Source organism: Podarcis melisellensis, assembly GCF_964234715.1.
Source record: "Podarcis melisellensis genome assembly, chromosome: 1".
NCBI lineage: Eukaryota > Metazoa > Chordata > Lepidosauria > Squamata > Lacertidae > Podarcis > Podarcis melisellensis.
In genome coordinates, this window is record NC_138528.1 from 66,599,302 (window position 1) to 66,624,141 (window position 24,840).

Genomic DNA, 24,840 nt, shown 5'->3' on the forward strand with positions numbered 1-24,840 from the left:
ATATTACCTGGATAGAGAGAGAAAAGGCACGCCTATATGAATTCCCAATTATACATTGATAACTAAAGATTCTTAAAAGTTGCAAATTAAAGCAAGGAAGCCAAAAGGAACAAGAAGTAATATATTGCCTTTAACAGCTGTGTTCTGGGACTAGTTCAACAGCATCAGTTTTTCATATAAGCAACAAGCTAATGCCACTGTTATTCTCAGAACATCTTACTTTGCTTTATCATTCTGGATGATGTTCGGCCTGGACAAACAGAGTTGACTTTCTCTGCTCCACTGCAAAGCATGTTTGTCAATGTTGTTGTTATTTTTAAAGTCACCCGCCTTCACATTTCCTGTGAAGTTAAGCCAGGGCTTTGCCCTAGTCATTTTCACAGAACTGAAGGGTCACCTCTATACAGTACAGATCACAATGGCCTGAGACAGCACAGCAGAAGCTAAAACTAGCATACCAACTCCAGACATCTGGAATTACCTCAGTAGCACAGCATGCCTGTTACTTGTCTCACCCCACCACTATTGAAAGGGAGAAGGAATGAAATTGCCAGCACTAATCAGGACAACACTTATAACAAGTCCCCCTCACTTCTTTCTACTCTGAGAGGATCGACAACAGCCTGCCTAGACTTTGTCAGCAAAGATCAGCTCCAACCAGAATCACATAATCAAAAAAAGTCTTCTTCTATAGACACACCTCAGCTAACCTTCTTGAAAAGTAATTAATGTTAAAGAAAAATTAACACAATGAAATAACTGAGGACAGCTTACTTTCCCCCTAGCACAGCAGTTCTAATTGTTCAGCATGACAAAACGGCCTGAGTAATAATCAGGTGGATGGAAGAAATGTTACGAGATCAGCATAGAATTAATTGCACTAGCAGACAGACATGAGTAAGCTCTGCTTGCCACCTAGTTTGGTTTGGAAAGTAATCTACATACTCTTCCTACATACTCTTCCTTACTCAGGATATGAGTAATTCAGTGAAGCATCATCTCATAAAAGCCATGATAAAATTGAAGTGCTCTGTGGGACCATCCAGATAGTCCCTACCTCCCCTGTACCCTACACATAGTCCTCCTGAATCAAGAAATGTAATGGGCCTGAGTATGATATGAAGACACATGAGGCCATCAACTTGCTGAAGCTAAGCAGGCTCATGCAGGCTGCATGAAGAGGAAAGGAAGGGCAAGTCTTTTTAGGCAAATGGAAGTCTACTGCACAAATGTGATGACCCAGGGGTAGGCAACCTAAGGCCCGGGGGCCGGATGCAGCCCAATTACCTTCTCAATCTGGTCTGCGAATGGTCCGGGAATCAATGTGTTTTTGCATGAGTAGAATGTGTCCTTTTATTTAAAATGCACCTCTGGATTATTTGTGGAGCATAGGAATTGGTTCATTATTATTTTTCAAAATATAGTCCGGCCCACCACATGGTATGAGGGATGGTGGACTGCCCCACGGCTGAAAAAGGTTGCTGACCCCTGTAGATGACCCATAGTCAAGTTAGCTTTCTGAAGGTTTCATAGTTTACTATCAACTAAACCATCCACAAACTGTAAGGCTGTAGCTAAGTGAGAAGAGCATTTGCATTCAATGCAGAAAACCCAGCTTCAATTCTACGTAGGGCTGAGAATGTCGCCAGTGTGAAACCCTGGAAAACCACTGCAAGTCAGTGTAGACAATACTGAGCAGTTAGCTCAGCTGGTTAGAGTTTGGTGCTGATAATGACAATGTCACAGGTCTGATCACCATATGGACCACCTGCATATTTCTGCATTGCAGGGGGTTGGACTAGATGACCCTTGGAGTCCCTTCCAACTCTACAATTCTATGATTCTATGATTCTATGAGCTAGAAGGACCATGGGGTTTGACTCAGTTTAAGGTAGCTTTCTATGTTCCTGAGAACTCCTCCTGGTTTTGGCATTGCTTGGACAGACAGCTAAAAACTTTACATTTTGCCTGACAAGTTATCAGTTTTCAAGAGACTTTTCAGATGTGAGGCTTAAAGCTATCATTGCTGCTTCGACTTGCAATGCCAGGGGAAAAAGCCTCAGTAGTTAATACAAGTGAGTGCTCTGTTTCCATTTCTACTTTTCCCTCTGTATTGACACCTTTGAGCTTCTCTTTATGTTTTCTCTCTAGCACAAAGCCTGAAGTATAATTTTTATAACATTATTTTATTGCACTAATGTTAATACTTGGAAGATGCTTAACATACATTGGTTAGCATCATAATAAAGTATCAAAAGGTAGGTTAGACTGAGACTTTACTTTGCACATGACCACACTGATCTTCATGGCACTGCAAGGATTTGAACTGGGCTTTTCCACACTAGACCAGTCACTGGCCTGGGTTCAGTTCCTTGACTCTTGAATCCACAGTGAGACTCATTCCCTGTTCAATATGCAAATATATTCCATCCCATTTCTGAAAGCCCACCCGCTTCCCTGCAATTACTCCTATGCTGGCAAGTCATTTTACCATGATGGATCTATTAAGGTGCTAGTTCACAGGCTGGTACGTTTAACCTCCCAAAAACAGCATGACGTCAACATAATCACTGGGGAGTTGCTCTTGTCTGGATGCGCTTCCTATCATTCATGTGCCATAGATATATTTTCACAGCAGACTATGAATCATAAGCAAGGAATGCTTGCTAGATAGCCACAGTAAGCCTGCAGACCATAGCCAGTGTTTTCATTTGCATTCCCCAGATTAAGCATTTTCATATATTCAGGCTGCTTACACCGATAAGCAGTAAAAACAAATCTGGGTCATTTATGGGCTAGTTTAAGTGACAGATACAGCTAATATATTAGCCAACATTGTGCTTGTTTCATTTATTCATATTCTGTCCACTGTTCTCATTCTCCACCTCTGCCCCCTACTATCATGAAGAGCAATTCCTCAGGGGGAAATGGGACAATCCCATATTCACTGCTCAAAGCTCGAGGACATATATTATACAAATACAATAATAAACAAAGTCCTGCAAATTACAGAAGGATGCTGAATGAAATATCAAAGCTTAACAGACTGAAAGGCCTCCCCAATCCCCCAGAGGCTCAGCCTTTTGACAAGATGCTTCCTTTAGGCTATGATATAAACTCACTGACAACTTCCTGTCAGGCCAACTAGCAGAAACTACAGGGATGCTGTGGGTTATCAGCCAGATGAGTTTCCCACACTCCTTCCTCTCCTGGCTTTGATTTGAATGAAGTAACACAAGCAGATAAGCCTCTTGGAAAGAGGTATAGATGAGGCAACCATAGACAGGCACATTAGATTTTAATTCATCACAAACTTAAGTGTTAAATCGTCACATTCTTGTGGTTGCATTTTGCTTCACCACTGTAAAGATTAAAGTAATTAGAAACACACACATAAATATATATATATCCGATGATGAAAGACAAATGCACACAACCTGTAGATTATGGTAGACTATGGATATGAATTGGCAGTGGAGTGAACCAAGGGGACTTCTGATAGACTACTTGCAAGGGGAGATAAGCCAATGAACGTTCCAAAAACATACGAAGATGAGGGAAGTGATCCAAAAATAGACTATAAAAAACATGAACTATATGCTGGTCATCACAGGGGGGTGAGTAATTAAAGCAGTTAACAGATGCAGTGACAGTTGCACACGTCCAAATTGTGGCTACTAGGCACAATTTGCAACTTGAACAGCACAGCATTGACATGCAGGAAAAGCAAGGATCCAACTTTCAAAACATAGCATCAGAATTAAAGTCTATGATCTTACCTTGGTGTTCACACAAGATTTCCCACGCTTATATTCCTTATGGCTTGCTCTCTTATCTAGCTTGTTCCACAAGGCTTTGGCCTTCCAACTGGTCACCTTTGATTTAAGTTTTGTATAAAAGTTCCTGTTGTCCAAAGGATCTAGTTCAAGTTGACGAGTGAGGATATTAAAGGCCTGGATTGTACCTTTGCATGTTGAGGCTTGGACAAAGTTTTCAAATATTTGGCCAGCTTGGCTATATTTCTCATCGTCCTTTTCCCCCATGTTCCAAGTAGTAAAAGAAGAATATCCTAATGGCATGCTCTTAGGCTGGGGTTCAGCTGAAATATGCTATCAGGTTTTCGCAAGCATGTAACACCTAGGAAGAGACAGATATAGGTCAAATTAGTGCCACCTTAGGACAAGATTCAAATCCTTACAAACTACAGGTTAAGAAGCCTGCAGGATACAAAGCACATTGTGGGAATAATCTACAGACCTTGAGGGACAAACACTTCTGAATAAATGAACACAGTAGTTTTCAGCAAATTGTGTATCCTATTGTAAAGCAGAATTCCCAAATAAGATGCCTCTGCTCTCTTTTATTTATAACTAGCTACTTTTGCTAATAGGTTGAGCTCCTGTTGCTTGGTCCCTGCTCCTGTCAACCTAGCAGTTCGAAAGCACATCAAAGTGCAAGTAGAGAAATAGGTACCAGCGGGAAGGTAAATGGTGTTTCCGTGCGCTGCTCTGGTTCACCAGAAGTGGCTTAGTCATGCTGGCCACATGACCCGGAAGCTGTACGCCGGCTCCCTCAGCCAGTAAAGCAAGATGAACGCCACAACCCCAGAGTCATCTGCGACTGGACCTAATGGTCAGGGGTCCCTTTACCTTTACTTTTGCAAAACTGCAATAGAAAGGATGGCAGATTTACCTTCTTCAGTGAGAACCTACTGCTTCTTTCCCACTTTCCTAGAGCACGATTTTCAAAATGTCCTTAGCATTTGTTACTATCAGATCACCCAGTATTTTTCTTATTTTAAGGGTTGTAAGCATACTGACCCTTCAAACTGTGAAAATTGAGATTCTCAGGATTTCATCAAGCAGTATCCGAGCAATATGTTTAATTTAACAACAATTAACTGATGCTCAGCATACACTTGCTGATCAGTTATATAGTTTCTTGTAAGACAGCAGGAACAGCAACAAGCGAAGGTGCTGCTTGACTTTCCCCTTCCTACCATTTGTGTCTTCAAAATTACCCCCAAAATTATTTCACACAAAACCAAAATCTTCCGAGTTCCCAAACAAGCTATGCTGTTGCCAAAATACACATCCTCAGGAAACATCACATTAAAAGTGGGGAACAATCTTTATAGGCTCTCTTCACAAGGTGGCAATCGCAATGGTTTCCCTCACCTTCTCGTTCTGTACTGAATCAGCTGTACTGTTTTAGAAGTACATGTAAGGTTACATCTTAATAGGGCAAAGTACAGTCTAGTCACATCAGACATTAACTCATGGTTAAGTGTTTCAAAGGTCAAGAACTTGTGTTTCACTAACCATTTGTAACATCCAACCTGTTAGAGGATTTGGGTTACTATAGGATTATTCGTCCAACACCCACCCACACCTTGATGTATTATGCACAGTGCATTCTTGAGTCATCCTTTTTTGCACCATTTATTTGGATAGACAACAGTGTTTATGAAGGATGCTCACTCTGCACTATGACAGAATAAATTCCTGTTTCCTTTCCACCACGTATTCTAGTACGTGATTCTCCTTTGCATTGATACCCTACATCTGTGAAGCTGTCTGAGCCTAAGGCATGAATAAAATTCCTGCCCAGAACAGAAGATCACAAAAGTGAAGCTCCTCAGTATTTTTAAGTATTTTTGGGGAATTGTTTCTTTCAAGCTCAGACGATTAACACAACTTTTTTAAAGGTCTGATGTGACATGTATATTTCTGCAGAATATTTATTACTCAATTTATTGATTACTTTTTAATGAAAATATATCTTTTTTGTGGCTGAGCATACCAATAAGATAATCCTCATGGCACACATTGCAACTGCTTTAATTATACCCATAATTTCATCTTTTAGCAACATTGTCCAACAGCGCCATAATGTTTTTTAGCAATGATGCCCAGGAGGACACAGAGGACTTCTATCTTGGGATGCAGAATTTCATCTGTCACAGGGCAAATTATTCTGCCTGATCAATCCTTGATGCTTCTAAAGATCCAATCGTCTTAGAGGCAAAAGTTGATTCATTGGGAGTTGATCACATTACCTCACTGCAACTCATTTAGAAGTTGCTGGTAATTGGAAAATGTGGATTTTCTATCAAAGATTGGCTTGGAATTTTTTTAGAGCATGGCCTTATTGAAGAGACTTGCTTATCAAATCTCATGTTGTGAGATTTTCAGCTTATCTGGGGGGCTTTCATAGCCTATCTGAAAAAGGATGGGATACTGTTGCAACCTCTAGCGACTCAAGTCATGAAGTGGAAGGGGTTTATAAGGTGCTATTTGGTAATTCTATACTTGACATTCTCATGAATGGTACTTTATTCTGCTTGGTCAGATTTTTTTAATGTTGTACATCTATAAATATAAAACTTCAATTAAAATAAACTTTTAAAAAAGAATTAAGAAGAAGTGGATAAAAGGCACTGCCAAATAATTGCAGTGAAACAGAGCAGTCAAAGTATAAAATCTCTCTCCCTACACTGGTAATATTGCTGGACATTTCTTACCTCACTACAGTCAACGTGATGCCTTCCAAATGTTGTTGGACTCCCCCAACTCCCATCAGCAACAGCAAGCACAGTCACTGGCCAAGAATGATGGAAGATAAAGTCCAGCAACATCTGGAGGGCATCAAATTGGTGCCTGCAGCTTACTTGTGCAAGATTGTTCTTCATTCATTACAGAACATGAGCTCCACCGAACAACCTCCCCTCTTCCTAGAGTCTGCGCAGCCCCCTATTATTTTATCTGTACTAACCAGAGAATTCTAATCCATCACTCTCCCAGCTCATAATATTAACTATACTTTATTCAGCAATGCAAAAGAAAATGCACAAGATTGCTGCCCCATTACTATAATGGATTCTAATTTCAAAATCACAAAAATGCTTGATATAGTGCTTGGATTTGAAGTTGAGAGAAGGAGAGGCAAATGGTCTTATATGATTGCAATACTTTACAAAAATGAAGGGGATATGCACACAAGACACATTTGCTACCAAAACATAAACTGGATGTTGTACTACGTGATGGAAAGCTTTCAGTCTCCATAAAGCCATTCAGTGTGACAAGAACATCAGTGTGCATCCAACAATCATCGTTTTGGTCTCAATTTTGTCCTATTTCAGAACAGTGCTTCTGCACGGACAAATTATGAGTGGCCATAAGAAGAAGAAGAGTTTGGATTTGATATCCCGCTTTATCACTACCCGAAGGAGTCTCAAAGCGGCTCACAATCTCCTTTCCCTTCCTCCCCCACAACAAACACTCTGTGAGGTGAATGAGGCTGAGAGACTTCAGAGAAGTGTGACTAGCCCAAGGTCACCCAGCAGCTGCAGGTGGAGGAGCGGGGAAGTGGACCCGGTTCACCAGATTAAGTCCACTGCTCTTAACCACTACACCACACTACACCACAAGTATCTCTTCCCACCCAGCTCTGCTCTGTGGGGTACACACAACTGCATTCATCATGTCACACCGTTACGATTCCTCATGAGCTCCTGAGCAGCCCACTTCCCTAGCACTCCTTAACTACCCAAATGAAGAAAAGCTGGAGGGGCTTATGGAAGGTGCAAACAGGTTTATCCTCACAATAGCCTGCTGCATTGACCACTCATATGCATACACTATGGAAAAAGAGGGAAACAGGAACAGGGAAATTTATTATGCCTGCTAGAGAGCCTTCTGTGCATAGGTACTTCCAAAAGCATTGGATTGAAACTTCTTTTTTCCTAAGGCTTTGAGTTAGTATTATCAGGAGCAACAACAGAACCTCTGTAGAAACTGTTGCTTTGGCCTTTCTCCATCACCTCTTTCTTTCAAAATGATGAGCTGCTATTCTTCTTCTTAACACAGTGTTTATAATACAGTAAGCAAAGCTTTGCAAGTAAGTCAGCAACCCTTCTGAAAAGATCATTTCTCTTGCTCGGCACTTTGCACAGCCATGCGCTGCAAGCTAGTGCTTATATTCTGCAATATTATGGGAATTTGCCTTACATTTCTTACAGCACACATGTTTCAGGCCATCTATTTCCTTCTATTTTTGAGGCTAACTCTTCGGGTGCAGGGACCTGTCTATGTTATGGTTGAACAAAACCTAGTAGGCAAACCCTTGGAATACTTGGGAAGGAAACACTGAGGAGGGACAATAGTTCAGTGCCTGGTTTGCATGCAAAAAGATTCATGTTCAGTCCATGGCATTCCCAGTTAACAGGATCAGGTAGTGGAGGGGGAGAGACCCTGGAGAGTTGCTTCCTGAGAGCAGAAGATACTGGGCTAGATGGACCAATGGTCTGACCAGGCATAGTAAGGCAGTTTCCCAGTGGATCTTAAGCATTTCGCCATTTCCCCTGCACTGCTCTAGTTGTGCCGGAACTCATTAGTCCATACAGAGCACCTTGAGAAGTGGTGGCCAACTTGGTACTCTCCAGATGCTGTTGGATTCCAACTCCCATCAGCCCCAACCAGCACAGCCAATGGCTAGGGATGCTGGGAGTTGTAGGCCAATGCTATACAGTCTGCCAATGTCTAAAGCTAGAAAGTCACATGGGTTCAGCTGTTTCAAGGAAAGACACCTCCCAGGTTTAGCTGGTGCCACTTCAGATCCTCTAAGGAAAAATGTCTCATTCTATCAAGCCTCAGGATGGTGGCCACCAGATGCATGAGGTCCTGTGCCATAGTTTCTAAATGTTTTTGTCTTCCTAAGTTCCGCCACTAGTTCTCAGCATGAAAAGTTCCATCCCCTCTGCACCACCAATGCTGTCTGACTGAAAGGGAACCAAACAAGCAGAAGTCTCATGGGCTGTTGCTCTCCCATAATTTTCTGTGTATTTAGGGAAGATCACCGTGCACTTTTGAAGATGGTGACAGCAGGTCTTGGAACACAAATCACCATGTATTAATGATGTTAATTATCAGCGATATTAAAATGGTTTATTTTACAATAATTTAAATTTATGAGGTCACAAAGGATGACTTAACCCACAGCCAAAAACTGGAATCCAAAATAGCATGAAGGTCACCACCAGTAGGAGGAACTGCTGCCTGGAAAGTGACTGCCAAAGGAAAAGCAACCCTTTGGAGTGATCCTTTAGTGGAACCAAGTCAGAACCCCAGAGACTCTGCTCTGCTGGAAACAGCAAAAGGAACAACAACCGGGAGAAATTCTGATCCCCACCATTGTTTTTATATTATATATGCAACTTTAGTGTTCTGATGTTTCATTTTGCTACGTTGTGTTTTGTTCTCCATTATAAGCAACTTTGCATATTATTTTAACAGAAAAGCAGGACATAAATATTAAATTTAATCTCTTCATATATAAGGGCTATATGTACAAACCCTACTAGTGCACCCTGCCTATTCAGCCAAGTCAGAGAATACAGGAAGGGCTACAAATATCACAGCAATCCCAAGTTTCAAATATTTATGGAATGTTGAAAGTCAGGCTTGGGATCTCGTAGTATCCATTGGCGGCTGAAAGTTAGCTGTTACCTAGCTGCATAAGCCTTAAAGAAACAGCTACCAACTGAATATAGTATTTACATTATTTTACCTTTACAGTGAATAAGAAATAACCATTCGTTATACTGTTTGCTAAGCAGCATAGTCTCGATGCCTGGTGGCAGTGGTTAGGAGGTTTTGAAATGCAAGAGTGGTTGGCAGTGGGAGCAAAACAGGAATTCCGCCAGACACCTGGAAAATCAGCAGTGGTAAATCAAATATGGTTCTCCACATACAGAGAGAGGTAAATTCACCACAGTCCTCTTGTCTGGGATAGAATCCACCAACCTTACCTTGAGTATCCCCTAGGGTATTGAACCCTATTCTGTGTGCTGAAAGAGAGGATGATGTGTACCTCAGAAAATTAAATATTGCCCAGACTGCAGTTACGAACCAGTGAAATACTAGGAGAGACAATGGGGGTTGATGGATAGCTCAGGTCCTGTTTGCCAGGTTTCCTTCAGACATCTGGTTGACCATTGTGAGAACAGGATGCTGGACTAGATGGGCCAGCATGCTCCTATGATCTATGGCCAATGACTAAGGGAGCAGCACAGCTCATGTTGCAACTAACAGGCTGAATCCCCACCTTGCCCAGCAATCCTGCCTCAACCCTGAGTCTTCATTATGCTAACCTGTGCAGTATTTCTAAGGAAGATGCTTGTCTATTGATCTAGGAAAGCAGATACACTTTTTTCTAATGAGAGTACAGTGGATTGAGCCTCCAACTTTAATGGGGGAGGGACTGTATCCCAGGACTAAATGTCTGGAAAATACTGCCCTAAAGCATTTAAACATCATAATTCAGTGGTTAACACATATTCTCTCCTAAACAGTATTTATGGGTCACTGTATATTTTTTATCACCGTGCTGCTTCATTTACAGTAATCTTAACTTTTAGCTCAATTCCTGGACATAATGTTTTTTCCATGTTATATTCCTGGGATATTGTCAGCACTACTAAAGCAAGTCCCTATGTGGTGCTCCAATTTCTTTTTATTACAAAGGCTAAGCATTCACTCTGCCTTTATTTCCTGCCTTTGCTTTAAATCGCATCCAAGACACACAGTAAGGCTAACTAAAGTTAGCTTTAAAGCTATCTGGCAACCTTTAATTTAAAAAAGTTTTAAAATAGCCTCCATGTTTTATAGAAAAGCTACCCACAACCATTTTATATTGAACTAAATTAGCCTGATATTATGATCCTCATGGGAAGCGCTTTCCAAGATGTGAAGCAAATTCACGTTAATTGATTGCAAAGTTCATTCTGAAAACCTTCTAGCTATAGTTGTAAATTGCTGCAGTCAAACAGTGTTGGAGCACTAAAGAGGAGAGTGTGTGCTCGTTGTTGCTTTTTAACCATTTTCTTTTTTAGAAAAAAAAGGTTTGCCAGTATTTGCTCTGGTGCTCAGTAAGGAAAAGCTCAAATACCTAAGCACTGGAGCCTTAGTCACATGTTACTCACATGTGGCCATAAGTGTGTAGAGTAAGGAACTTTTAGAGCCACCCCTGTTGTGTCATCCTTTCACTGTGTGTGGCTGTGCAAGAACTAACCCAGAAATAGTGCTTCAGGTTAAGAACTATGCTTCAGGATGAGAACAGAAATTGTGCTCCGGTGGTGCGGCAGCAGCAGGCCCAATTAGCTAAAGTGGTGCTTCAGGTTAAGAACGGACCTCCGGAACGAATTAAGTACTTAACCTGAGGTACCACTGTAGAGGCTCCTCACAATTGGGATACCACACGGTCAGGTGCCCTGGTCCTCCAAAGCCCCTACTCTAAGGTAGGTGTTCACATGCTGAACACTCTTCTCAAAAAATGAGAAGGAAGCAATGTGCCAAGCAGGGGTAAAAGCACAGCCTGACTTTATACACGTATGCACTACACATGAGTAATACATTGACAGGGTTAGTGCGTGCGTGCGTGCGTGCGTGCGTGTCTTTCATAATATGTATGTTTTACAGACCAGGGAAAAGAAGAGCCATGCAATAATCACTTTCTTCTGGAAAGTGGAAATATTGAAAGCTGTTTACTAAATTTCGGATTCTGCTCATTGTTAGAAGGGCCATCTTCATTTTATTTTGTCATTGCATATTGCGGCAATACTTTTTTAAAAAGACACAACCCATATGCATGTGATTAACTAACGGCCTCATCATTTTTAGTCACCCGCCTGCCAATTTTAATCAACCACCCAAGCTTTGTTGGCCCTTTAAAACTTGAAGCTGAAGTAATAAAGTGAATGCTTTGCATATCACTAAGCAGCAATGACTGAAGTCTGAGATAAAAGCCACAAGTAACCGCATCCCTTAAAGAGGAAATAAGTCCATCTGGATAGGTCCCTTTCATCATCATCTTGCTAAAAAGAGGAAGAGGACAAAGGAGTAGTTTCTTTCTCTCAAATCTTGAAGGCAAAGAGATAGCCTAAATCAACAATGATGTATTTATTTATCAGTAAATGGCATTAAAACTAAGAATTTGACACAACCCACCTTAGCACCGAAATGCAAGTTGGTAGTTCACTAGGGAAAAGATCCAGAAGTAGTCCACACCCAAAACTCTTTCCCTTCATTGTCAGGAATATCATGGCTTGAAGGTTCAAGAGTAATTTGATCAAGTTATGCATTATTCTCCCTCCCACTTCATCAGATTTTTAATTAACTATATTTGAGATTAAGTTCATTATCTCCCAGTGCATTGTTAATGGCAATTTCTGCTAACAAGGTACACAGCATATTCTGATCACTTACCAGTAAATTTAAAAAATGGGGGGCGGGGATGAAAATTAGAATCTTTTCACTTATACGCTTTACATACTGTTACTATTATCAGGCATGCTTGTAGTGCTTTTGAGCGTTTTTTTTGTTTAAGTAAAGTTCTGCTCTAATTTTAGAAGCCTGAAATATTCAGTGTACAATCTTTCAACCCAAGCAATATTTTACATTTAATTTCCCAGATTTCATCTGGATTCTTTTTTTTAAAATGGTGTTATATTTGGCCACTCCAATGCTCAGACGACGAGGCCAATCTTAGGGACAAATTATGTATTTTTATAGAATAAAAATGTGACATTTCTGAACTCTTGGGTGGGTACTAATTGAACCTGGAAAGGTATCTGCATTGAGTATGTCTACAACTTCTCCTCTTGTCACCATTATTGTCGTAACTTCCCTGGCTCCCTTCCTGAAAATCTCACTACATTCATAGGTATCCACCATGCATCTTTCACACCATGCATCTATCACAGACAGACACAAAGAATTCAGCTCCTTTTATAGCAGCAACCTCCTGATATAGCACCAATCTATAATGTGAACTGAAAATATAAACATGAACGTTAGCCAGCCAACCTTATCAAGATCTTATCAGCTGTAGTATTGCTAAACAACTGCCAGAAACAAGTTTGGCATAAGCACAGGGATGACAGGCCCAAACCTGCCAGCCATTCCAGCTATTTGTTTCACCTACAAGCAAAGCTTGTTTCTCTAGGTTCCCCAACATCCACCCAGAGGCACAGAAGATCAACTGGGATGAGAAATCCTCAACATACAGGAAGGTTCGACAGGAGCCAATTACATTCACGTTGCTTCTAAATAACATGAAAGGAGCAAACCCTGCCCATGGAATCCCATCTAGTTCCCTTCCCAAAATTTCTGCAAATACCAGTGAGAACAAAGCCAAGGAAGTAAGGAGCAGCAATTAGAAATATGGATGAGGGACAATAGATTTTCAGTTTATGGCAGGGGGTCTGTTTAGTTTCCCAAGAATCAGCAGGCCTTCTAAGCTGCTTATCTCATTGAGCCCCATTTGCTTACCACTTGGCCAAAAATGGAACGAACTCTACACCACTGCACATAGATGAAGGCACATGACTGAAGGCTAAGCTATGACCATAGGTGTAAACACTGTGATGGGAGTGTGGGAGGGAGGTGTAATTTGTGGTTAAAAGTTGGATTAATTTAGGAAGCAGGTGACAACAAACCTTAAATTCCTCTTCAGACTTTCCCAGAATTCTCTGTCACTTAATGAGCACATGGCATGCATGATAGCAAAACTAGGTCAGAGAACAAACTACGCTCAGAAATCCAAAGCAGTGTCAACATTATGCAAGGGCACTATCTAGTTTTGTTACCCTTTCCAGATTCCAAGACAGCTTCTAATTTGGCCAATATCTCACAGTGATATTTAATTTTTAGAAAGTAACAAGCTTGGCTCTAGCAATGCTCTTACCAAATGTGAATAACAAAGGCTCATTGCAATAAAACTTCTAACACATTTGCAAAGCTAAGCAGGGTCTGGTATGGTTCCAAATGGGATGGGGAACCTTATGATACCTGTATTGCAAGGAGTTGGACTAGATGCCCCTTGTAGTCTGTTCCAACTCTACAATTCTATGATTCTATCATGTAAGAAGCTATATTTCACTGAACATGGAGCATGCTGATGGATGCTGTTGAAATCTATCATTCCCCCACTCTCCCTTTCGCCAACCAGGAAAGAAACAAACCACAGTACTAACTAAGCATTATCTGCAAACCAGCACCTGTGGCTTGTTTCCCTCCAAACAACTCACAAAAGGAAGCCAAGGTTTGTAATGTAACATTAAGCCAGGACTGTAATCTGCTTTCTCCCTGGCTGGCAAAGGGCAGTGGGGATTGGGCACGATTTGAGCAGTGTGCACTATCACACTGCTCACTCGGCAGTAAAGTATAATTTGTTTGTGGTTATAGCTTACTATACATGTGCAAGCATGTATTTAACAAAGCTGTATCAAAATAAGGGGGCAACCTTGGACATACGTTTATCATACTGAATCCCACTGATGCGTGGGTCGCACACAAGCAGGAATCCAAACCACCAAAGCAATAGTATCCTATCAAAGGCCCCCCCAATGAGCTAGGCAGAGTGGGGATTTTAATTTGGACCTCCCACTCTCAAACCACCATGGTCATCAAGTCACAGCATCAATAGCTCTAAGAAAAGTCTCAGCCCAGCCTACTATCACATTGCCACTGAAGGAACAACTGTGGATTTTGTATTTTGTTTTTGTAAAGTGAGTAATATTTTCCCACACATATGATAGATAACCTAGCTTGAGGCCTTTTGATAGAGCAGGGAGAGCATTTAAAAAGCAATGCTACTTTTGAATGAAGTGCTTGATGCGGTCATGCCAATGTGTGCGCATGCACATGCATAAAAACGTCTTTCAGTACAGCATATTACTTTCTCAAAGACTTGTGTGTGGAGGCACTCTGTCTTAAGCATCATGAAGTTTTGACTTTGGAAGGCTCCATGGATACCCATTTTCTTGACTGTGCTCTATTTTTCTAGGTTGTTCTCATATATTATGCACACTTAGTCTTTGTTTCTTACTGCTGTAAATATTTTACACCACTTCATTTCCATTTGTATAGGTTTTTTCCTTCAAACATTCAAACTCTTATGTTGCTCTGCTGTTTGAACAAATATGGCCTGTAAGATTGAGTTTATACGTAAGAAATAACATAACAAAAACTGGCAACAAAGTCCGGGCACTTCATGCATGCTAAGAGGTGCTGAAAGAATCATGAGCTTCTCCATGATATGTTTCTACTGTAGCATGCAAGATTGGGGCAGGGTCATGAATTTCCCACCCCATCCCAGGATGCACCCGCCTTCTAGATATGAGAACAGCCAGTGACTCTTCTTCTTCCCTTCCTAATACATTATGTGCGAAGGAGGAAGTACAACTCACTCCCACTTCCTGTTTCTTGTAATGTCTAAAGCATCTCAGCAAGCATTCAAACACCTACGACAAATCACAAGTTGTCTGTTTCAACATCCACCTCCATATTCCACCTTTAAAGCACGTGAGGCTCTTGCACCTGCAGGTACTGTGAACATTCCTGCTTAATACGATGATAATGATCAGAAGTTAAGAGCAAATGACAAATTTGCTACAGACAAGCCAAGTTATTTTGCAACAATTATTCAATGTGTTAGCACCAATTTTGAATCTCAGATTTCTAAAAGAAAAAAAAAAGAAGAGTCTAAAAAGAAAACCCTGCAAATATTAATTTTAAATAGGGAGTTATTTTACATTTTTACATTTCTATTCCACCATTCATTCCAAGGCAGTGTATATGTGGCTCCCTGGCAGTCACCCATTCAGACACTGGTCAGATCCAGACCTGCTTAGCTTTGGCTTATGTGCCTTCAGACCATGCAAATAGTTTCCTCTTTAAACATATTACAATATTGTACTGGGGGAAGGCACACCTCTTAGCTTCTGAAGGCTACTCAAGAGAAAAAGTTAATACCTATTTATGTGCCTAAGTTATAGACTGAACAACTGCATGTCTTGCTCTACATATTGTGCCCTGGCAAGAATGTTGGAACCATCAGCTGATTTGTGGAGTGACACAGCAGCTATTATGGCTAGAGGGAAAGAATAATCCTCCCACAAGATCTTGGGCCCTCTGCACAGCCCAGTGAGATCTTGGGGAAGGGTAGACTGGTGGCCCTTCGTCTAAAAGGACTGGCTGCCATTCTGCCCAGCCTTCTTCCTCCCCACCACAAGTAGGGCAAACTTTCCCAGTCCTCCCTCCTTCAGTTTAAAGGCTCCCTCTAAGACTTCCAGTGGTCACTGGTTTACAAGGTCAGAAAGGAATCTTACTATCGACTGCAACTGGCTCTAGGTTGGGAGAATTTTGCCTTTTTCCCAGTGAAGAGAACATGTTTGTTAGGCATCTTGTCTTCATTGTCAGAATTTGGGCAGAAGCGGCATTGGGTAGAGTATATGTAAAAAAGGGGACCCCTTAAAGGGCCTGGAGAGCGAACAACCCCAGGAGGCCTTAGCAGCCAACTGGTCAGTAGCTATCTAAAGCTATTAGCAGTACTGTTTTGTGCCATGCTGGGTCCGTAATGCTGGATAACTCCCCATAAGATACCCCAGCAGTCCTGTGGGGATCAAGATCAGACTTCAGATCAGATGTTCCTTGGTCAACAGATTCTGTCCTAATGCCAGGCCAGGTCCACCTATTTCTGTTAGTCAATAAAGCTGTGGCCAATTTTCACCCACATACGTATCCTGGTCTATTATTTGGCTTGTACCCTCACCTGGCCTTAGAATGCCCCAGAAGTGGTTTTGCATAACAGGATGCTGCAGAGCACTGTTCCATTTGCCAGGTACCTGCTACAAGTACTAGTACCAAGATCATGAAAACAAATTGTTTCTGCTTTTCTACAATTAACCACAGTTTACAATGAGTTCACTGTTTTCTGCTGCAGCAAAAGATGCCAAGTATTAGCAATAAAGCTTTGAATAAGAGTGTGGTGAGAGAAATCGGACCATAAGCCACAGTCACATGATGCCCTACTACAATCGCTTCATTTGTTGCCCAGTACAGAATTAATGTCAAGCCTTGAGCATATACAATATAAAAGGTACAAGTCAGCAACAGATGAAATAAAATTTAGTTTCAAATGCATGGGACAATTCAGATTACTTTTATAACCCTAGATGGGTTGCTATGGTCCTGGGGAAACATTATTGCCCTATACATAGCTGTTGTATAGGGCAATAACGTTTTCTCAGCACAGGGCCAGTTCAGTCAGTTACTCAGTTTACTAAAGCGTACTGCTCACTTCCAGCTTACAAAACTGGTCCTATTTTTTGGAGGGGCGTGTGTGTGCGCGCGCTCAGAGGTTAGTCACAGACCACGTTCACATCAATCTTCATATCAAATCCTTAACCTGCTTAGACATGTCATTCAGTGGAATCGTAAAAAGCAAGCAAACAAACAAACAAAACCTAAAGAAAATGTCAAAGCTGGTAACACCAGTAAGTTCATTTACACACCCAAATGAGACAGCAGAGCCACTGATAGGCCATTCTGGCAACTTAGAAGCCAAGCAAAAAAATAAAATAATAAAAAATCAAACCAGCTTCATGCACACACAAACAAATCATCATGATCTATCAGAGTTAAAACAGCATCAGTGTGAATCTGCAGAAAGGGAAGCTACCATGGCTGAAGGCATTTCTTTCTCTTAAGAGAACTTTAGAAACCACAAAAAGTTTCAAAAGCAGGAGAAAGTGTGTCATGTAGAGAATATCTACTTCTGTTTTACTGCAGGAGAACAGAGGATAACTGCAAGATGCCTTCACAGTAACTGAGCACGATCCTTTTGAGTAGATGTGATGAATAAATCTTATCAGAAGTATGAGAGGCACTGGCTTATTCCTATGGGATTCCCAGTGCTGTTCACCTTTGTCCATGTGTACACTCACTGCTGCATGCTGGATGTTAGTCATCTGCAGGTTAAAAGGTTGGATCTGAGCATGCCTGCAAGGCAAGGCAGGTATCCAAACCAGGTCATCATCTAATTAGGACTTTGGTTAAGCCTCTCTCTCTTTTTTAAAGAGTTGTTTTGACAAGCCAAAGAAGTTCAGTGTGTCAACAATTTCAGCCCTTGGAAATAAGAGCAGATTGGTGCGATCACATGTTCTGTTGGGCAAAATCTGATGATCTGCTGTACACACGGAGCAAGCATAAGAGGGCAAAATGCCAAGCAAGCATAACTGACAGATCATGTTTACATTTCCCAAATGTAAGACTTCGATTCTTAGTGTTAATCATTCATTGCCTTGCAATAGGATAGCAGTTTCACTCTCACAGGACAGTCTCTCCAACTCCAGTTATTCCTCATCCCAAATTTTCTGAATTGTGCCCATGAGCATTGCTGCTCATCATCACACAGGGCTGATATTCTCACTCTCGGAAGCTAATCCACTGCTTTGAGTGTCTTAATAGGATCATGACAGACTGTGTCAGCTGGAAAGAGCATATATGAAAACCACAGAAGGGAAGTCGTATTTTTATGCATGGGAAGACTAATTAGGAGGTAATTTACAAAACAAGCAGTTTGTATACTAAAGCACTACAAAACGCCTCTGCTGCAATTTAGTAAAAAATGTGGCGCACAGGCCAAGTCATAAAACAAACTCAACTGTCAGGAGTTCGCAGCAATCTGTATGATGAAGCACTGAACTGCAGGTGGCAGCCTTCTTAGTGAAGAACCTTCTAGACTGACCCTACCCACTTAGGTTGACTGCTGGATCTTACTGTGCAGGAAGAGCAGAAAGTCCTTTACTGTATCAAGCAAAAAATAAAATAAAGCCTTCCTGAGCTCTTGTCTATTCCTGTATACTTGTGCATTCCTTGAACCTGCCTCTAGTTTTTCCCTTTCAGTCCTGATTTGCTCATTTATTCCCAACGACCAGCCCATCTTGCAGCTCCTGGCTCCTGATTCTCCAACTTCCTTGTATTTAGTCCAACATCAGCTTAACAACATAGGGAAGGGCCATAGCTCAGTAGTAAAGCATCTGCCAAACTTGCAGGTGGTCCCAGGTTCAATCCACAACATCTCCAGGTAGGGCTGGGGGAGAACTCTGTCTGAAAATCCTGGACAGCAGCTGCCAGCCAGTGTTGACAACACGGAGCTAGATAGACCAATCCAAGTTGGTATAAGGCAATTTTCATATCACTCAAAAAATAAATCACACACATCCCAGAAGTTAGAAAAGCTTTTAAGATAAATTGAATACAGTGGTACCTCGGGTTACATACACTTCAGGTTACATACGCTTCAGGTTACAGACTCCGCTAACCCAGAAATAGTACCTCGGGTTAAGAACTTTGCTTCAGGATGAGAACAGAAATCGTGCTCTGGCAGCATGGCGGCAGTGGGAGGCCCCGTTAGCTAAAGTGGTACCTCAGGTTAAGAACAGTTTCAGGTTAAGAACGGACCTCCAGAACAAATTAAGTACTTAACCCGAGGTACCACTGTAGTCTGAAAGGGGGATGTAGTGTACTAAGTGAAGTAATATAGTATTAAGCCAATCAGAAATTGGTGAAAAGCCAACAACCTGTTAAGCCTCCACCACCTTGTTGTATATAAATTTAAATAAATAAATAAATAAATAAATAAATAATAAGGTAAATGAATATTTTCTTGTGCTGACGAGATAACAGGTATTTGTAGATTGACATTATGTTACTGAAGTACTGCTTTCTTTAAAAAAAAATTACAGTAGGAGCAAGGTTTATGAGCTTCTGCAATTATATGCCTAAATAAAAGGAGGCTCCCTCTTCTGGAAGTTATTTGAACAAATCAGCTCCATTAAGTATGCTGAAATATTCTGACTAAAAGGTTGTATCGCTATATAATTCCGTAAGGTTTCCCTGAAATTTGATCAAGACACCAAAGGCATGAAATAATCTCCCTGATTAAAAAGGAGAAAAATAAATATACATAACTTTTGTATAGAAAAAGACATTTCAATACTATCAGCTAGTATGCATAGTTACTTAAATAATGGCACACTACATATCTTGCATTTATTATCAGTCTTAACAGGTGAGGAAGAGAATTAGTTTGCCTTCCACCCTCCCAACCTCTTAGCATGTACTGTACACCCAACGTCAAACTTGTACTATGAGACTGTACAAATATATCTGCAACAATTAACGGTATCTCTAAACATCCAGGCTATTAGCTATATTATGACTACACCAGAATTAATGTCTATGTTAAAATTTGGTGGCTTGGACAGAGCTGTGGATTTCACCTTATCCTTCATTGCATTTGATAATGAAGTTTGTGATCAGATAAAGGAATATAGATTGTGCCACAGGAGGAGAGGGGACTTTACGGACTGTCAGTCATCTGAGCACTGGTGGCTGATACTACAGAGGTCACTTCCTGAAATCTGTGACCTTGACTTCACCAGTACCCACTTCAAATATTTTATCCAGCTCTTCTACTTCAGAAAGCAGTGACCTAGATCTGGCCTGTACGAACAATGCTGTCCAAGACAAGGGCTAATAAGGAAGTGCAATTAACAGGAGTTTACACAAGGAAAATGCTACCAGAATGCATGCTCTCCCCATCCACTTGGATAAGCTCCCCTTCTATCTTCACCAGGATTTAACTCATGATAAAAATAAAACCATTACCCACACTGACTAAAAATGAGCTTGGAGACACACACTGAACCCAGTTTTAAAAAACATTTTTATTCTGCTCTTCAGGCACACAAAGTAGCTTACAGATGAATAAAAAATATCTTCCCTGCCCTCGGAACACAAAAGGTGGAGGGGGAACAAACTCACACAACATCCTTAAAAGGACCTGAAAGGGTGTAAACCATGGGTAGGCAAACTAAGGCCCAGGGGCCAGACCCGGCCCAATCACCTTCTCAATCCGGCCCCCGGACGGTCCGGGAATCAGTGCGTTTTTAGATGAGTAGAATGTGTCCTTTTATTTGAAATGCATCTCTGGGTTATTTGTGGGGCATAGGAATTTGTTCATCCCCCCCCCCAAAAAAAATAATCCGGCCCCCCACAAGGTCTGAGGGACAGTGGACCCCCTGCTGAAAAAAGGTTGCTGACCCCTGGTGTATACAGTTCAGGGATGAGGAGGTGCCAAAAGGAGATGGCGTCTCAGCAGAACTGATGGCGTGGACCCTGCTTCCCTTCTCTCTACTGCTGCAGCCAGATGGAATAGCTGCTGCTTGGAGACAGCTGAGGAAGAGCAAAGCAGCTGGTCTCTTAGGAACGCCTATGCTTCCCATCTCTGCTATTGTCTGATGGACAGACAAAAGGGGAGGCAGGGAAACACACTCCCTGGTGATGTCTATGCTTTTCCAGCTAACATTATGCTCCAGAATTAGCATTCTGTACTCATTAGAAACTGATTATCTACTTCTGGCTGTCCAGAAATAGGTTGTATTTAATGTTTTTGAATTTCATATATGCTATGCAGTGCATAGAAATCTGAAGTCTGTCTATGGTCAGTCTTCTACAGATTACAGTGGTACCTTGGTTTGCATATGTCTTGGTTTACATATGTTTTGGATTACAAACACGTCAAACCCGGAAGTGTGTGTCCTGGTTTGCAACCTTTTTTTGGATTACAACCCAATTTTTTTGGATTACGAACAATAATTTTTTTTTTGAGGCCCCATTGGCGAAAGCATGCCTTGGGTTACAACCTGTTTTGGTTTACAAATGGACCGCCGGAACAGATTATGGTTGTAAACCAAGGTACCACTGTACATGAACAACTCTGGATAGCAGGCTTGTCTTGGGAAAACAAGAATAAAGTTGTTTTCCAAGCAAAGAATAAGACATTTGTTGGTGATTCCCATCATGGCACTATAAATTAATTTTCCTTTTTTTAAGCAGGAACCTGAATACAGTGCTACATGAAACACACAAAATAGCAGACAGCAACCTATTGACTGCTTTACAGCATCTTCAGTTTTATTTTAAATGTGCATATAAATTACTCTATTACAAAGAGGTGCTAGAAAAATATGCTGTCAAACCGAGGGCAGGACCCATGTGAGTTATGCTGGCTCATATCGAGATACACCTTGATCCTAGCTTTGAAATGATAATGCACTCTGAGTAAACAGATGAAATAGCTAAGCAATTCCTGTTGTTCAAGTTAAGGAGGTGGTTTCACATTAACAATACAAATTCAGACACCAAAGACATTGGAGATCAAGCTGAAATTATTAACATGGTAAGAGCACATGGACTGGAATTAAGCCTTCACCACATCACATGCCAACATTTAAGAATTAAGGTTTGGGGTGGGGGATAGGCAGCATGGTAGGATTATTTCCTAGTTCTTATATTTATACTTTTCCAAATGTCAAGAAACTACAGTATGAAGAAGAATGGTGAGATTACTGTATTTTTGGAAGTTTTCCAATCTCTTTTTGGGGAATACACCCTGTCCTCCTTTAAGTGTAATCCAAAACTCTGCTGTCCTTTCACAACCTGAATAGGATACACTGGTCTTGCTGTTAGGGATCACTCCCTTTTACTAGAAATACACATGTAGCCTCTAATGTGGTCAGTCCTAACCCAAGTTTCAGGAACCAGCAGACCCATCTGACCAACAAAGCAATTGCATCCAGACTCAGGAATTAACAGGCAGGGTTCAGATACATTTCACCAGTTTCTTTAATATGGAAAATAAACAGTTTAAGAGTGGAAAGAGAGATTTGGGTATTCTAACCTTATATCCAAGTTCTGCATGTACCAGTAATTCCCAGTTGATAGCTGCTTAGAGACTTTATAACAGAGCTAGCCTGTGGAACATGTCACTGCTTGGAGAGTAGAATGGGCAGAGAAGCTGCCCATTCCTGCTTCAGCATGTTGTGGTCAGACACGGACACACTAAGGTGTAAAAAGGACATCTGCTTTGTTCTTTGAACGTACCAAGACTACTAACCCTAACGTTCCAATAGCTCAGGCAGGTTTTTCTATTGGCTACCCTTGCCAGAACATCCTCAAAGCCCATTCTAGGAGTCGAAGGGATGGCCTCATTCTACAAGACAGAGATGTTTTGGCACTGGGCCGGAACCACCATTTCTCAACACACTTTCTTATGCAGGCCCACTCTCCTTTACACTAGGAAGGGACTTTATCAGATCCATCCAATTGCTGTTAAGGCTACTGCAGTTACTAATCAAGCAAATACACTCCCTTCCCTATTATTGCATGTAATAGACCCTAGTTAAAGAAATCTTCAAGGCACAGAAATATATTTTTAATTACTGGTGCGCTTGTGGCCTCAACAACTGTGCATAACAAATAAAACATAGGGTGGCATGTTTACCTATTTAAGGTAATTATTTAAGTAATGCTGACAAGTACCTTTCACTTGGTTGGAATGGAACATACAGAAGCCCACATGGTATAAGGGTTTTCCTGCTTCAAGGATCTAAGAAAACAGCCACTTTTCCCATATATAGAAATCGCTTGCACTCGCATCTTATTTCTACTACAACCATTATCCATTTTGTAGCATGAATACCTTGAAGTCTTAAGCATTCCAGAAATCAGCCATGAAAGGCAACAGTAGGGTGGCAAATCTTGCTACAAAATCCATGTTCCACTGGACTCGATGTCCATAGGATGAAGAGGTGCCCAATTCTATTTCAAAATTACAGTATGAAGAAGTAGCTCATCCTCGCTCCACACATACAACTCCATCACGTGCCCCACTGTAAGAAAGCTGAGCTGCAAACTCATCTCCTATCCTGCCCCTTTCTATCTATCCTAAAACCTAGACCTTGTGTAGCCGCTCCACCCATACAATTTTTAAACTAGATAATAACAAAATAAACCTCCTCCCTTCTTCCAGAGCACCCACCCTTAATATTACAGAAGTTTAACATTAATTGAACCTCACTTACTTTGGGTATGCACTTTCAGTAGAGAGGATTCACACCTTCAGTGCCTTTTGAACCACCCATTAATAAAGAACACTCTTAGATGGACAGTCAGATACTTAAAATGCTGTTTCAAAGCACACCCAATGAAATATGAATGGTGCTTAAGCCTCTGTAGCACACAGAGGCTGGGTGGATACAGGAAAATAGCACATTCAGGTTTCTGAACATCCTACACAGGATGGAAGACTGTAGGCACTTACTCAAGCGCTCCAAAAATAATGTTTAGCATTGTTATTTATGACTTTGTGGGTGCCAGACCTTTCAAATCCCTGGATCTAACAAGTGCAAGAAGCCAGGCTAGCTTCCTGAACTCCGGGGTCCAGCAAGTGTTGAAATACAAGCCAGGTTAGCTTCCTGCTGAGGTAATCACCAGGGGTGATGGGCCATTAAGAGAACAAAGGAAAGGGGGCTTTGTGTCAGATTACAAATGGATGAGCTTCAATTCAAGGATAGAGGGGGGGGAGCCTAAGCTATGTGAGTTGAGTTATGTGAGCCAGAAGCTGGGAGAAAAGCTGCAGGCTGAAGAGGCCTCAGAGTAATGGTTGATTTCTAACTGAATCCAAGGCTGTAGCTATGGGAAAGGCAAGACACTTTTGGGGTGTTAATGTTTCTGCCGTGCCTCATTCCAAAAGGAAACACAAACCCTGGGTAAACTCCTGGAACCCCTGGAATCTTGCACTGCTCAGAGATAGGGGTGACAAACAACAGTATATTTCTGGCATTTATTCAGCTCAAGTGCAGCGTTTATTCAGCTCAGGCTCCTACTTACTTGGTAGCAGGCACCATTGAGGTCAATGGGATTTATCCTGAGTGGACATGCATAGGATTGCACTGGAAATATAGTCAAATGCTTCAGGTTGTGTGTTTTCAGGTTGCGCACAGCGCCGAACCCAGAAATACCGGAACAGGTTACTTCCGGGTTTCAGCACTCGTGCTTTGCACATGCGCAGAAGTGCTGAATCACAACATACGCGTGCGCAGACACGGCACTGCGGGTTGCGAATGCTGCGGGTTGCAAACGTGCCTCC

The 24,840-nt window shown here is 41.4% G+C and overlaps 1 protein-coding gene across 14 annotated transcripts in view; it reads right to left on the reverse strand.

The window, feature by feature from the left end:
• Positions 1–24,840, reverse strand: part of MICAL2 (microtubule associated monooxygenase, calponin and LIM domain containing 2) — a 140,633-nt gene that overhangs the window by 107,339 nt on the left and 8,454 nt on the right. For all 14 annotated transcript variants that reach the window (XR_014172139.1, XR_014172140.1, XR_014172141.1 and 11 more), the window contains exon 2: positions 3,780–4,137. Coding sequence is in view for 11 of the 14 variants with exons in the window: in XM_081926794.1 (XP_081782920.1) it covers positions 3,780–4,079 (300 nt within the window). In the remaining 3 variants the exon portion in view is untranslated. The remainder of the gene's footprint in view (positions 1–3,779; positions 4,138–24,840) is intronic.